At 39.7% G+C, this 17,033-nt stretch overlaps 1 protein-coding gene across 1 annotated transcript in view; it reads left to right on the top strand.

Annotated features, from left to right (window-relative positions):
- Positions 1–17,033, top strand: part of LOC306758881 (vasoactive intestinal polypeptide receptor 2-like) — a gene marked incomplete at both ends in the record, with an annotated part of 85,323 nt that overhangs the window by 50,047 nt on the left and 18,243 nt on the right. The window contains one exon of the mRNA XM_079244307.1: positions 7,347–7,438. Within this exon, the coding sequence (XP_079100433.1) occupies positions 7,347–7,438 (92 nt within the window). The remainder of the gene's footprint in view (positions 1–7,346; positions 7,439–17,033) is intronic.

Below are 17,033 nucleotides of genomic sequence, written 5' to 3'. Positions count from 1 at the left end.
AACAGAAATCCTTCCTGCATTTTCTCAGCCATGTTTGCCTTACGAGTTTCTTCTTCTACTTTGTATTTCCATCCTAACATGATATTTATATGCAGGGTGTGACTATCAGGTATGCACTGCTGGAGGGGGAGGAGGGGAGCCGGGAGAAGAAGCTTACAGAATATAAGAAATGAACAACTTCATTTGGGTCCGAATGTTTGGATTGGTCAGAGTTTTTACAGATTTCCAGTAAACTGAGGGGTCTAACATTTCTTATTGTTCATGATTACAGAATGTATAGACTACTATCAGGACGAAGAACCACTTCACCCAGAGGAACATGTCTCTGAGCAACATTACAAACTAGAGATTTAAAAGGAAGAAATCACTGTTTAGAATTATATTGACAAATAACTGATTTTTTTAAGATTTATTGAACTCCAAATAGTTAGTTATGAATATTTTCCTGGTTTTTTCTACTTTAAAGACTTTAACGCAACAAACATTATCTGAGCAACATTACCTACTATAGCTTTAAGCTGTATATAAACACTTTAGAGTCACATCCTGCTTTTAAAATGGCAAAGTCAAAAACATTTTTTCAAATGACCACTAGGTCTTTCAGACCCAGAGAACAGTCGGTTCTGGTTCTGAATAGCCGTTTTATAGCAGGCAGCTGCTCTGCTATCTTCCTGGTACTGCTTACCGCCACTGACCTGATGCAGACGCCGTACCAGTATAAACCAGCCTGTACTGGGACGAGGTGGTGCAGGGAGAATAGTCTGCTCAACACCCTGAAGACCAAAAAGCTGATGATGATTTTCAGGAGGAAAAAGAACAGACATTCCAGCAGTAATCACCAGGGGGCGCTGTGTGGAGGAGGTAGAAGACTTCCACTTCCTGGGAGTCCACACGGAGGAGACATTGACCTGGAGCATGAAGGCTGCACTTCCTGGGAGGTATCAGGATCAACGACACCCAGAGCCCGGAGTCCTTTTCTAGTTACTGCATAGAAAGAATGGTGACATGCTGTAAGTGTGTGTGTGTGTGTGTCTCACCAGCAGTTCAGAGGACCTTGCTCCACAAGGTCATTGACATGACTCAGAAGATCGTTGAAGAACTGTTGTTTTTCTTGTCTCAGAAAAGCTCAGGACTCGCGTCTTGAGCTTTTTTTTTTTTTCTTTTCCAGCACTTCTCATCCTGCCTCCGCTCTCTGAACTGTAAAAGTTCAACCAAAAGTAGGACAAAGATTCAGAAGCAGCTGCTTCCAGCAGCAACAACCAGACTAAAGAACAGCTTAAATACACGCATTCTGTACTTAGTGCTGGAACGGAAACGTGAAACTTGGACGACGCAGAATGTTTGGATGTGTGTGATGTGGTTTTAATTCTAACAAGGTTCATTTTAAGGATGCACTGATACCATTACCAGTATCTGTATCGCCTCAATACCAAGCATGTGTACTCGTACTTGGCATTAAGTGTTCCGATACCTCAATCAATACCCGATACCACACTAGTTAAGCCAGCGCGGATGTGTTTTATCTTTGTTTTATGCCCATGAGGCATTCATATTATTGAGATCCTGTTTGGCCATTTTTATTATTATTCCGCCAAACTTTGGCACGCTACTCTTTCTGCACCATTCAGGTCACTTCTTCAAACGAAACATTACTCACGTTGAACAATAGTCTTTAACTGATTGCACAAGCAGTTCTAAATGATTATCTCCAATGATTAGTGTAGTTTAACTACTGACTTAGGAATTTTAGTTGTATTTACAAACCATTTAAAATTATCTTTAGCTTCTTGACAGCAGTTCAACCTTTCACATCTTTTTGCAGTTCTGCTGATTGTGTGCTACTTTACACATTTAAGTCTTCAGCTCTTTTGCCAATTCCACACTAAAGGAAGTTTAAAAAAAAAAAAACCCATTCCCATTCCAATGGTTCTGCAAGATACGACTGAGACCTGTGCTGGTGTAGTGGTTAAAGGAATTGACTCTTCAGATTTTGTGGGTTTGAATCCCAATGCGGTGCCGTAATAAATCAAGTTGGATAGCTGTGCTGCTTCTCCAAATGCTTATGCAATTATGTATCAATCATTCAGCATAAAAGGGCATTCACATTTGCTCTTCTGCATAAAGAGCGATTTTCTAGTTATATCTGTATTGGTGATGTATCTTCACCTTCAACACACTGCCGGCGCATTCGTGCGCCTGATTTTTGCAAACGCTAGAGAGCTGCCGGTGCATGAATGCGCCAAAATACAGTAACACAGTTCACTGTTGGTGAACTTGCAGGGCCACATTTAGAAGGCGATGTGTCTGAAGGGAAACTGTTTGAGCTATTCTTTAACGAAGAGATTATCGCTCTGTTCGTCCATGAGACTAATCAGTATGCAGGCTAAGTAAAAGATGCAAAGGGGGGGCGGAGCAGCAAGATCTAGTCATGTAGCTCACTATGAAATTAAAGGTTGAATGCAGCCCTGATCTTACTCAGTAAAAATTTTCAAAGAAAAACTGTAAATAAATTTTTGTTTGTGCTTTTTTTCAAGAAATATATGCAAAAGACAATGAAAAAGACACTATGAACATATTTTTTTTATTCTTTATTACAACAAAGATATGTGCTTTTGAAACAGGTAGGCGTGATTTGATTTGTTTTTGTTTGCTTTGTGTTTTTTGACATGTATTTTTTTTTCTTTTTGTGAAAAAGAATGCAGTTTTATAAGGAAAAAATGTCATTTTTTTATGCAGTCTGGATAATTTATTACAACCTAATGAAATCTTACACAGTTATAACAGCAATAATAACCATAGTCACAATAATGTTCACATAAACAGATTTGGTATCGGCAAATATCGGTATCTGCAGATGTTCACATTTCATGTTTCTGTGAAGGCTCAGAACTCCCTAAAAGTGGATCAGTGCATCCCTAGTTTTTTATTTTATTTTTTTTAAAGCGTTTTTACACTGCTTTATACACTGACTGGTTGCATTTTAAGTTTACCTCAATCCAGCAGGATACTCTGATTCAGTGAAGTGGATCTTTGTTCACGGTGATAATGTTAGAGGTTTCTGTGGAAAACTGTTCTGTTCTGTGGGAATTTTTGACCCTCAGCCACGGAGACGGATACATCACTAGTGAGCAGACTCCTCTGATTGTGGCAACAGAAATGTTGGTTCATTTCACATGATGCACCGCAAATTCTTCTAGCAGGATATGAAACACACTCAAACACACTCGGCCACTTTATCAGGCCCACCTTACTAGCACGGGGTTGGCTCGTGCCAAAAATCTGAATATAGCAGCTGGAAGTTTGATTGGTCTGATCAGGCAACATTTTTCCATCCTCTGTTGTCCAGTTTAAATTGTACACAAAGTGAAAACCAGTTCACAACCAGCTATTTGATGGATTACCATCACTAACTGGTATCAGTATGGTGGATGACAGGACTGAGCAAACTGTCACACAGTCATATGATGTGAAGAACTTTGGGTGAAGGTCAAGATTTATTTCCAAACATGCAGTTTTTACTGAATGTGAAGTGATTTTTAATTTTAGATAGTTAAAAAAAAAAAAAAAAAAAAAAAAAAGCAGCCAAAATGCATCAAAGTTTCTCTTTTTCTGGAAAAGCTGCAACCAAGGTCTCCATAAAGATAAGCAGGCTGGTGAAGGTGACCAGTAAAATGATAGATGGGCTTCACACAGACCTCATTATCTGCTGTATATGATCAGCAGGCGGTGCGGACAGTCGGAGTCACTTTGGGAAACCAGAAATACTCCGTCAGAGAATTTAACCTCTTCCACCGAGCTGTAGATGTAAAGATAACTCATCAAGGTTATAAAAGTCAAGATGTTTGGTATCTTTGTTCTTCAAGAGTTCTCTTAGACAAGGTTTGCTTTTATTACTTTAACCCTTTCATGCATGGTGGCCGTATAGTGGACACCTATTTACGAGTTGTTTTTTTTGCATGGTTATGAATGAGGAGGATATTTTGGTAAATAAACCACTTCAGTGGATGTTAGCGAGTCATCCAATACGTTTCCACTCACTGGAGAATAAATACATATGTGATATAATTGAACAAAATGTAATTACACAAGTTTGCTTTTGCGATAAATAGGAAAAGAAATTGATAGTTAAATTCTATAGAAGATTTGCACAATATAATTATAAACATTTTATAGAATACATTCAAATAAATCATGATAAATCAATAAAATAAAGTATCGTTGCATATGTCTGTAGAGGTAAAATACTGTATTTAAAAAAAAAAAAAAAAAAAACCCAATTGTGTTGTTTTTACTAATTTATGCATGAAAAGGTTAAGTAGTCTTCAGGATGAGTTCTCCAGGCTGCTTGAAGGACTTTCCAAGCCTTTTTATTGTTCTTTATGAAGATGATCCCACTCCTCTTCAGGAAAGTTGAGGTCCAGGTTCTGGTGAGGATTCATCAGAAGGCTTCATCATTAAACTTTTTTTTTTTTTCCCCCCCATATTTCCTTCCTTAATAGTGTCTTAAATGCATCAACTGAAGACTCAGATGCATCTCAGGTTTTTGAAGGATTTTATTTTTAAGCACGTTGTGAGGAACCGTTAGCTCCCTCCGGAGCTTTGCAGCCTTTTTAATGGGAAGATGAATTATAGGCAGTCGTTCAGTTTCTTCTGTATGTCTATGAATGTCAATCGTTCCATTTTCTTTGTGTTTTCTGCCAACAGATCTGCTCTCCTGCAGGGTGTGTGTGTGGGTTTCTTCCAGTCTTTAGTGGATGTGATTAGAGGTAGAAGTTGACTACTGAGGACATACGGTTTATTTTCTAAGATTGTTTGAATTGTTTTTGTGATTTGTGTAAATGAGTGGAATACGTCACAACATGTTACGTTGATTATTTTTTTAGCACTCTGCTGTGATAGGCCAGTTTGAACTGAGGGGGTGGTGCGTCATGGTGCATCCAGGAGGTGCAGCCGAGCAGAAGGGTTGGTGGAAGTAGTTTGGTGTGTTGAATGTCCCAGTAAATATCTGGTTCTCTACCACCCCAAACAAGCAGCTGCTGTTCCTTTGCTCCCGATCCCGTTCTGCTGCAGAACGTCGTTCCGACCGACACGTTTCCTCGTTTTCGATGAGGACACACCCCACTTTGCCAGATTTTCAGCTGGTGGCTCTTTTGTAATCTCCGTGTTGGTGCAACATTATTATTACTGGTCTGTCAAACTGGGTTATATGTGACATCCGTTTGTAGCTGGAACCAAATAAACTGGAACAAATTGTGTCTTTGTAGCAGGTTGGGCTAACAAAGTGTCTAAAGCTCCAATCAGAAATGGTTCGTTGCCACGTTTTCAGCTGCGTTGCCACAACACGGGTTTATCTGATAGATTTGCTGCCTTTTCTAATTATCTAGTTAAATGACTCAAACAGTGGATCAAATTCCTGTTTATTTAAATCAAGAATAATACTTCAGTAACAGCCTCACATCCACAAAGCTTCCTTTCTTCTACATTAATAAAGCTCCCTCTTGGCAAAGAAAATATTTGGCAAAACACAGCAAGCAGACTGTTACTGTGCTTTTTTTTCCATATAACATTCCTCTGAAACGGATCAGGTTCAAGGACTGAACTGAAATCAGTGACAAGTTAGACCCTCAGAAACCAGCTGAAAAGATTGCCGTGATGTTTGCCTGCAGACTTGTGGAAGAGACTCGTACTTAGTGGCAGTCTAGAGACAGATAATGTTCCAGTTGTGTTTTAACGGAAACAAGCATCCTGCAGCTAAATGCCACAAGGCCTCCATGAGGAGCTGACATTTATCACTTCACTCTAAAGAGCTGCAGGAATGTTGAAGCACTTCATGTAAAACTTGGAGGAGGCCCAGAAGGAAACTTCAGACATGATGATGATGGTGGGATTAAGCTGACATTCAGATGAACTTCTTATTTAGTGTTGGGGAATAACTGGTGACACAGCATCATGTTTTCATTGGGTTTCATGCGGTGTTACTTTGGGCACCAAATGGAAGGTGATGTGTGGAGAGGGGCAGGTGTTTACAAGTTTTCTTCTAAACAAATAAACCTTTATTTAGACCAGAAATGAACACGAAACTCTGGTAAACATTATGGTCTAATGTCTGCGACTGCATCTATATTTATTTTCTATCATGGATGTGCTACTGCCAGTTAAATGACACTTTATTCAGCCCTCATCAGTGTTGGCAGCTCTATGCAAGCAGTTTATCCTGTTTGTCTGAAGCATTTCTGTCCCAGGGCTGGATGCGCCAACAGGTTCAGCCAAAGGTCAGACTGTATAATACTTATAAAAATTTAAGTGCTCAGTATCTCAGACTCTCCACAGGCCTCAGTATTTTACATGTTAAAGCTCATCAGTGCAGTTAGAAGAAGACTAGACTTGTTTGGAAAGGTTGCAGGAGACAACATGAAAGCAAAGCTTCGGCTCACATAGCTGCTTCTGAACAAACCCCAACACTTCTGGAACAAAAACACAACTGAGAGGAGATGTTTGCATTTCTGTAAACCAACACAAGCACATCACACCAGCTGTTAAGCACAGAGGTGGAGGGATGAGGATTTTGACTTGGTTTGCAGCCACAAGACCTGCAGTCACTAAGAGGACCACAAACTCCTCTGAGTGCACAAAATATTCTACAACCAGAAGCTAAAACGGGTTTATTCAGCAGGAAAACCGTCCTGAAGAGCACAGATCCTCATCAGCATGAAGGTGTTGCAAAGGTCCAGTAAAGTCCAGACCTCAGCGTGATTGACACGGTGTGTCGGGATCTGACATCTGTGCACAAAATCCACAGATGTTAGTTAACATGTAGTTAACCTAGTTAAAGCTGTTTTCTAGTCTATGCATGAGTGAAGATCTGCAATTAGTCACTTCACTGGACATTAGTGAGTTTTCTGATGCTACTCACTGAAGAATATTGTAAAATGTCATATATTTACATTAAAATGATCAAGTTTGCATCAGTGATAAACAGGACAAGCTGTTTTTATTCAGTATGGGATATTTTCATGTTCTGTTGTTCATTATCTCATTTTCAGACTTGAGGAAATACAGTATATTATCATATTGCAATGTCCTGGTATTAACTACCACCCAAAAGTTTGGGATACTTCTCTAATGGTTTTAATGGGAACCAGTCTTGAGCTGTGGTGAATAAGACTTTAACCTGATGGGAAAAACTGGGTTTTTTTCTGTCCTTGTACTCGTCTTGGGGCTATAAAGACTTGTAGAGAAGCAAAATAAACCTTTTCTTCTCCACTGGAAGAGGATGAACGCTGCGATGTCGCTGCATCCCAGCTGCTCTGGAGTGAGATTCTGTTCCTTTCTCTTCTCTTCCACAGGTAACATTAGCAGGAACTGCACGACAGCTGGTTGGTCGGAGGTTTTTCCAAACATAAGCAGTGTGTGTGGGTCGGACACGAGCCAGGACAAGGTACAGTACACACTCATTTCCTCTGGGCTTTCTGTGTGGCACAGGAAGCTGTAACACCACATGGACCATTAGTGGCTTGTAATTGATAAAGCCTGCAGGGTGGATTGTTAATTAACACTGGGTTGTGGTTAGAGGCTGCATCTTTAAAGGGTCGATATGCCCAGAGGTGGTGTGATGCAGGCGAGCGAGCTGGTCTGTCTGGTTTTTGCATCGTTTAATGACACCATTTGCCTTCACTCTTCAACAAGAGTGTTAGTGTTATCATTACATGTTGTCAGAGACTGTATAATCAATGTGTCAGATTTTCTGAAAGGTCAGACAGTTGACCTATTCGTCTGTTGTAGCACTTGCTAGACCACATTTTGAAACATGAAAGAATATATTAAGTCAGACAGAACATAAATGTTCTCCACAGAGGTCTTCAGGGTGCATTATTTACATGTTCTGTTGGGTTTCAGATCATTATGTCCATTTAACTACAAATATACAAAGTGTGAATGCAGGGACGGGATCCAACATTTATTGAAGTATTGAAGTAAGTTGTGTTGGACAACAGGTGTACAGAAGGCCTCAAAGTGGTATCACATAACCCATGTGTGTTAACTCTCCTGCTTCCAAAGTTCTGGCTCAAACAGAAGGAATGGGAATTCTACAGAAATGAGAGAAAACCACTCAACAGCCCTGAGCTTAAAGCATCACTTTGCCGTAATTACTGCCATCTAGTGGTGAAGCCAGAGAATGCAACCATCTCATATGCGGTCTGCTATCTGGCAACAAATTTATCTGTAGTTTAAAGCTGGGGTCGGTAATGTTGGGGAGCTGGCAAGATGTGGAAGTGGCGCCCTGTTTTGGCTCCTCCCCCTTTGGTTGTGCTCCTTGCGTGATCCAAGGTTTTTTATTTGCAGCTTTTTCCACCAATGATTTTCTCTTTCTCGGCTGTTTAGCGGGAGGAGGCAAATAAACAAAGCCGGGTCGGGGAATCCTTCCTGCATTTTCTCAGCCATATTTGCCTTCTGAGTTTCTTCTTTATTACTTTGTATTTTCATCCCAACATGCTGTTTATATGCAAGGTGTGGTTATCAGGTTTGTGCTGCTGGAGGGGGAGGAGGGGAGCTGTGAGAAGAAGCTTATGAAATATTAGAAATGAACAACTTCATTTTGGTCCAAACGTTTGGATTGGTCAGAGTTTTTACAGGTTTACAATAAACTGAGGGTTTTAACCATATTTCTTGTTGTTGTACAGAATATATAGACTACTATTAGGATGAGGAACCACTTAACCCAGAGTAAAAAAAAAAAAAAGTCTCTGAGCAAGATTACCTACTATACCTTTAAATAACCTGTTAAGTTACAAAAGGCATGTTTAACTTCTTCAGTGAGGTTGCTTCACATTCTGTTGGGGTAAATGTACTGCAGTAGCAGATTATGCTGCAACAGAAATGGTGCTGTTTCAACATTCCCAATATTTCACCACAAAAACCCATTTTAAGCAAAATAATTACAGGATTTTAAAGGGTTAAAACATCCTTTGATCTTCCAAATTACACATATGAAATAATAAAACTTATTTTGTATTTAAATAAAACAGCTGGTCTTGAATTTGATGAAGATAATTCATTTCAATTCAGTTTATTTGTATCACGCCATTTCACAACGTCATCTCTGTGCTTCACAGACTGAATCAGTTCAAGCTAATTCATACCAAACAGCCTGGTCAAGGGAAAATCAACAGATTACATCAAATCCTGATCCAATCCCCCATTCTGAGCTACACAAGACAACAGTGGAAAGGAAAAACTCCTTTTTAACAGGAAGGAAAAGCCTCCAGCAGAACCAGACTCAGGGAGGGCAGCCATCTGCCTGGACCGGTTGGGGTGGAGAGGACAGAAGACACCACCATGCACTGCAACTTTTATCCAGGAAGACCTGCAGAAAGAAGAGAACTATGTTAATGGTGCCAATACTGTCATATGTTTCTACGTAGAAGATAAGGAGCAGAGTGATTAAGAGGAATTGCTCTTTTGTGTGCAAAACACTGGAAGAATTGCAAATATTTAAGAAATAATAAAAAACACAATTTAGTTGATCAGATATTTGCTGCATCCCAACTGTTCCAAATAATATTTCTTACATACAAAGTGGTTTCCTAAATCAAACACAGAGGAAGCGGAAGAAGAGTTCCTGGTGTTGAATTGTTTGGCCTTTTTTTGGCCCTTTCTGGCCTTTTCTGGCCCTTCCCGGCCTGTGTTGTGATAATTGGCGCTGCGCTCTGCTTTCAGTGCCGTGGTTCATTTCAGGTCACATCTGACTCTGAATTGTCCTTGTACAACTGCCAGCTCCTCTCTCTCACCTCCGTTTCTGTGGACCTGGCTTCTCAATGGGCAAGCTGAGTTCAGATCAGACACACATTCAGGTCAACGCCACACTGGCTGATCACAGCCATCAGTCTTTATTGGCTTTGTTCGACAAAGGAGAAAAGAAAGGTGGTGTTTAGTTCCCACAGACCATTGTTACAGGTATACCTGTTCAGATTACATATAGACCTGAATGAGAGAGAAAAGATGTCTGGGAAAATGTTTATATTGGAACCAGTGCACCCACTGGTGGGTTTTACTGACTGATGGACAGAAGTGAGAAGACTAAGTGGATCAACAACGCTTCATGACTGGAAGAAGATAAGACAGTATCTTCTGCTCCTCACTGAAACCTGAAAAGAGGAAAAATGATGGTGCAGCCGAAGAGACGTCGTTTGAACTCCATTTAAAGCTTATACAGCAACTAACTAGCATGCACATGCTAACGTCATACTGGAAGCTAAATGGGTTTTATGTGCTCATTTCGTAGCATTGGCTGCAGCTGCAGATAAAAGATGTATGAATGCAAATCTGACTTACAAACTATATAAAGAAGACTTGGATGCTGCTTTCTCAGGTTTATAAAACTAGATTCCAGCTTCTGTTGTCTTTGGGTTCAAAGGCTTTTATTAAACAGGAAATCGGCTTTAAAAGTCCCAGAAAGAGCTGCCTAAACATTTATCATATGTCACATATTTTCACACATTCATGCACAAAATGATGGCAAAGCTTTGATTTAAAAAAGTGGAAAAATGGATTTCTTTCACTATTTCACCAGTATATACCCAGAATAATCACTGAGGTTCTTGTCACAGAAATTCTAGAAGGTACCAGACTGAATTTAAAGCTGCATTTATGTTTATTTCAGCCCTGCTCTCGTTGTTGGATGTGTTTCTCATAGCTGATGTGAAAGCCATGGTGAAGGGGAGGCCGTTTCTTAGGGTTCAATAGTGAATTTTTTTTCAGGTTTGAAGTACCGGAACTCATTGATCAGGGAGATGACTATCCCTGAAAAACCAGTGCTGATACATCTGGCACAAACTGGACAAGCTGTCGCTGCTATTACATCATCATGAGCAACATATCACATCTGGCCAGTAGGTTTTTCTTTGAGTGACACGTTAATGATAGTATGCACAATAGTATGCAGGGTGCTACAGTTGTACTCTGCTGGACTTGCTCTTATTGGGGATCGTTTTCTAAAACAGGTTCTGATCCATAAAAAAAAAGCATAAGGCACAAACCCGAATCAGCTCTGCTGAAAATCAGGATTTTAGGAAACCCTTTATAGCATACAACGCTGATATACAACCCAAGCGCAGATGATGATTTATGAACAAGAGGTCAGATATGACACAATCAAAAAACTATATAAGTAAACAACATTAAACGGCAAGGAGTCATGCATTACACGGTTTTAATGCTGACTGTCGCGGCGTTCTAGAGTCCGCATTGTGCATTAAAACCGTGTAATGCACGGCTCCTTGTTGTTTAATGTTTGACAGCGGAGATGGCTCGTCCAGTTTGTGCATTACACGATTTTAATGCACAGTGCGAACTCTAGAACACCACGACGGTCAGCATTAAAACCGTGAGATGCACGGCTCCTCGTTGTTTAATTCGTTTATAACAAATGTTTATTTCTTTTTTACAAAACTTGCTAAATATACTTAAGTATAGGAACTTTTTAATGTTTACCTCTGTCAGTCACGTGTTTAAAGCCAGCTGATCTGAACCTGCTGATTAATGCGTTGCTGTGGTGACATCCGTAAAGAAGTGATATAAGTGATTTAACTCGCCGGACTCAGAGTGTGTGTGTGTGTGTGTGTGTGTGTGTGTGTGTGTGTTCATATGTATGTGTGTTTATATGTATGTATGTAGATATGAAAATAATGCAGCCAGTTGGCATTATGAGTCTCTCTGACTGTGGTCTAAAATGTGGTGGTTAATGTATTCTTTACTTTATACAACATAACAATTGATTTTTTTTCTACATTTGTAGTCATACAGTTTCTATATTGGAAGGTATTTATATCTTGAAGGAGTTTGATAGTCATTTGTAGCAGAACTGGAAAAGCAGATGCGACACCAGTCAGAGGGTCCGGACGTCTGTCCTCGTTCAGGACGTGTCCAAACTTTTGATTGGTACGGTAAGTAAGGTGAAGAGGGACATTGATAACTAGGATTTGACACACAGAATTGCAGCTGTTCTTTTGTACTTGGAGTAAATTTGACTTCGTCAGCCTGGCTTGACAGTCAGATGTTCTCCAAAAGATGCAGACCAGGAGGAGGAGCAGATACCGGCGGGGAGAGAATTTCGGGTCAGATTTCCATCTGTTTCCTTTTCAAAGAGGAAATGATCTGGTATTCATGCCAAATACTACAGCGTTCTCAAAACAAAACTCTTCTTTTCATTCTTTTCATCCTCCAGCACAAACAGTTTAATGAGCTGTGCAGTCTTCAAAGCACAAAGGCCTCATTGCATCACATGCGAGCTGAAACCCGAGCGACGTCTTTCCTGTCCTGATGAAACCGTGAAGGTCCGAACAACCACGTGCCGCATTTCTTTATCAAGTCCCCCGTTATTTTTGCCTGCTTGATGCTTCATTTTAGTCACATGCAACAAAAAAAAAAGCAGATTTTGGAATGAATTAAAGCAGAATATTGAGAGGATCCAAAGTTTGCATCAGAAAATATTCAGATAAGTTCAGTTTAGGATGAAGCGACATCTCGTGCGTTAAGGTGAAAATTGCAATCAGCTCCATTTCTGAAAAGTTCCAGACATTGTTTCCAATTCAAGGCTAAAATGATGTCAAATGAATGTATCAATAGATACAACATAAACATAAAAAACCCCAAGATTTTATACAAACAGAAATAAAACACAGATCAACAGTGAGCAAATCTTTTATCATCTGCATACTCAAGAAACTACATATTCCCACTTTTTTTCCTCATTTGCAGTTATTTATGCTACTATTTACCTGCTATGTTCACAAAACCAACTGCAATCAGCTGCTTTCAACATCAACATCTTTATTTAAGCCATAATAGTTTTTCTTCTTTTCAGATTCATGAAGAGCTTTCTGCTCACTTGTTGATCTTTAGCTGCTCCTGATTGGACATTACAGTCAATTTAAGCTTCCTGATTGGAGGAAGGTTGGACAGGACACATCATTACACATCATGGGTCAAAATAGACTGATCTTTTATAGTTGGAAAACGTGATAAATAATGACATTATCATCGATCACTCATTATGGATTTCACATAGTTTCTAAACAAATCCTACATGTTGTGGCTGAATTTTCAACCTCCTGGGACATAAATGCATGGAAAACCTATGTAGATCATATAAAGTGTACATTAGTTGAACGCTGCTGTTTCTGAGAAACTGTTGACACTATAAGTGATAATGCTCCAGATATCTAGAAGTTTATGTGATGTCAGGGCCTGATAGCATCCATCCAAGCGGCAGCCTCCGGCAGTTAAAAGTGAAGCCTATGCAGATTCGCATAAAACTGCAGTTCCCCCTGCATCCACTGGGGGCTCCAAAACAGAGCAAATCCCCATAGACTCCCATGTTAAAAAGACCAACTTCACAGCAGAAATAAGCATGTTTACAGCCTGGTTCAAAAATCCATTTTCGGTTTATAGGTCAGGTTTACCTTCATGACAACTGTGGGGGGAGTAAATTTTTTTCTAACTCGCCCGTTTAAAAGTAATTTAATCTTGAAGTTCGGCATATTTAGGGGCGTGTCCTTTTGATTGACAGGTACCCGATCTCCCACTTCAAGTCAAAAGAACGTAGAACAACCGTGGTTTTTAGCTGGTTAACAATGTGACTTAGCTTTAGGCCCGCTTACCTCTGTTAGCTGGTTAGCTCCTGTTATCTCGAGGTTAGCTCGGTTAGCTCTTAGCTACAGAAAATTTGGAGTTCGCTCAATGTCAAACATCTGCCCCCCTCTCAGCTCCACCTTTTGCCACCTCTTTGCCACCTCATATTTGTATTTTCCGGGCGAGACGACGTGCATGATGCTGTCAACATGGCGACGGTAGGAACCGCCCACCGAGCTTCAATTTAGCTCTTCAGAAACCTAAGGGTGACGTCATGGAGGCTCCGCCCATCTTTTATATACAGTCTATGCATCCATCTTAGTCCAATCCAGGGTTACAGGAAGCTGGAGCCGATCCCAACAATCACTGGGCGAGAGGCAGGTACCACCTGATATCCTCAGAAAATAAACGTGTGAAGGCCATGGTACCATCATCACCTTCTGCTCCATTTAAGACCTCCACCCACCTGCTGGTAGACCACCTGGCTGTCTGCAGGCTCTACATACACTCTCATTCATCTGATTCTGACTTAAACACACGTTGTGTCTGCCTCGCTTTGCAGTCTGGAATCTGGCTGTAATAACTACAAGTTAAATGTATAAAAGTGTGTGTGACAGTCCCTCGGCTCATAAAGGGAACGAGAGCACAGATGTAAAACAGGGAGACGTTTATTTCAACACAAACAATCCAATGGAAATAATGGAAACAAAGCGGTTTCATACATATATGTATGTGAAAGGGCCTGCATGCCGGAGTCGGGGCAGAACGTCATGCAGAGTGCAGCGAACGTGTTTTATGTGGTGACATTTGAAGAAAAGAAAGCCTGCATAAAAAGCCGACTCTCCAGCTCTTTCTCTTCGTCTGCAGCTTTATCTGTGAAATATTCATGTAAATTCACAGTTGTGTTGAGTTTTTCTTTGTTGTTTTGTTTACTTAGGCTCTGCATTTCCAGCAGAATGTTTTTCTGGCCTAAATATTCATCAGGGAGATTCAAGTTGCCTTAGAATTAGTAGAATAACTTTCACTCTGAGTGTTTTTTACAGGGAAGCGGCTCCCGCACTCAGTGATCAGTCGGCTTGTATCTTTATTAGACAGATGAGACGCTGTGATTGACAGCTGCTCTGAATGAAGTTGTCATAGATACACTAACCTTTTTAATAATGTTGAGCCTATTTGTGACTGATTGTTGTCTGTGTGTGCCTGTATACTGAGGATTTTTAGAAAAGATTCCGTATCAATAACCTGTTTTTTACATTAATAATTTTTTTAAAGGTATTTATTTAGTCTTTGATGGCGTCTTTCCTTCTGAACTGTAGATCAAAATGACAATTATGTTTCACAGCACAATCTGTGGTTCATGGTGCCAAAAGCTGTGTTAATAGTTAATCATTAATGCCATCACAATGCATTTAAAATGTAAAAAATCCTACATGTTTTCTGTCGAAGGGCTTTGATTATGGAAGAAAGACCAGAAATCAATCATGTGTTTACTTCCTGTCATATCTAAACTTCCTCATTGTGATATAAATTTGTGTAGATCCTTTTACAAAGCTCATATTCAAATCAAATCAGATACTTTATTTATCCCAGTGGAAAAAATTATTTTTTTTCTCAAATCAAAGAATAAACCTTACATTTTCCAGTACTTTTTATTGTATTTTATAAAAATTTCACCTGATATTAAAATTAAAGTTATTCACAAGATGTTAAAATGAAATGTCAGATTTTAAAATTGTAGTTTGGATTCAAATGTCAATTTCAAATTGAGCTAAACTTTATTAATCACCTCTCTGGACCAGTTTGTAATCATCCTAAAGGTCCCCCGGTAACGCTTTGCTTTGGCTTTTTGGCTCATTTGAGATTCCCAAATTCATGTTTTAGGTTTGCTTTATAACATAACTACTTCTGTGGGCTGAAGGGCAGAGTATAATAAGGTGTGAAAGTAATTAAAAAAGTTTTTTTTCCCCCACTAAAATGAGGTCTGTTTCCAATAATATGCTGTAGAAATGCAATTACATTCAAATCAAATCAAATTTTATTCATTAAAGTAAGTACACCCTCTGAAATGTTCCACACATGGAGCGTCATGAAAAGCTCACTGTTTAACAATAATCATAGAAAATTCAGAAATAATGTGAGAAGTATCAACAGTCACTTTGTTCAGCAATGACTTAATAATACATAATATATTTAATCATTTATGTATTTCTGAACAGTTCTTCTGAGGTAGACATGCTGCTGTGTTTGGGATTTTTTCAGATCGTTGTCCTGTTTCCTGGTCCAGTTCCTGCTTCATCTGTCAGACACGATAATGGCTTTGAGCTGGAAAACAAAACAAGCTCATAATTAGATCACAATTAAATCTGCGATGAGTACGAGGCGTTTTCAACCAGTCACACTCCAGTCCGCTTGTTGCTAAAACTGCAGCTTCCAGCTGGTTTTTTCCCGCCAAGAAAATCCAGAAGGGAAACAAAGATGTGGAAACAGGCGGAGGAGGGAAGACACTGTGAAAACTGAAAATCAATTTGCATTTTTTCCCAAACTGTGAAAGTAACTGACTAAAAACCCCACCGTGTTGGAACGGTGGAACATGTTACGGCGTAAATGTTGTAAAGCTAATACAGAAAGCAAGATGTCGGCTGATGCACCATTTCTTCCATCTTACAATCATCTCTTTCTGCAACTGAAGATGAGAAGCATCTAGAAAGAAGCAGATTGTCCTGAATGTGTCTCCTGTAGGAAGCAACCCGCCTCGCTGGTTCTGTGTGGAAACAAGCTCCTTTTCCACTCTTTCATGTCACTTAAGGAGTGTTTTTCTTTCAGTGCAGAACTGCTTTGCATTTCATTTAAAATGAAATCTTGATGAAAAGTTTTCCTTTTCTTCTGTTTGAGGAGCTTTGTGTGAGGAAACGTAGAGCAGGAATGCACACACACACACACACACACACACCTTCAGCACATGGTTTTCCACACTGCTTATGGATCTATGGTCAACCTTTTTAAAAGATTCTTTATGTAGAGAAATAATCCATAAGCTACATTTATGCGCTGAGAGATGCTTTAATGTCTGGAAATTGTCCTCACATGAAGGACTTTGCATGTTTTTGGCTCTTTGCTGTTAAACAGCATCTTCCTCCTCATCGCTTGTTCCGCTGGTTTTAGGTCGCCAATGTGTCCTGTTGTGTTTTCATTTCATTTTGCCATTTCATGTCGCTCTACATCTCCCTCTAATCATTTCCACTCAAACTGGAAGTCAGACCTGTCGCTTTAACAGGACAAAACAATCAAATTCTAATGCTGACACTCATAATGTACAGTCATGATTGTTTTCTTTAAAGCGGCTCTGTGATGCTATTTCTAGTTTTCTGATCTTTCTACAGTGTTATAGTGTTGAACACTCATCA

This window comes from Telmatherina bonti (assembly GCF_933228915.1).
Source record: "Telmatherina bonti genome assembly, chromosome: 7".
In the NCBI taxonomy this organism is placed as follows: Eukaryota; Metazoa; Chordata; class Actinopteri; order Atheriniformes; family Telmatherinidae; genus Telmatherina; species Telmatherina bonti.
The sequence above is the reverse complement of the archived record's forward strand: the minus strand, read 5'-3'. Positions and strand labels throughout refer to the sequence as shown.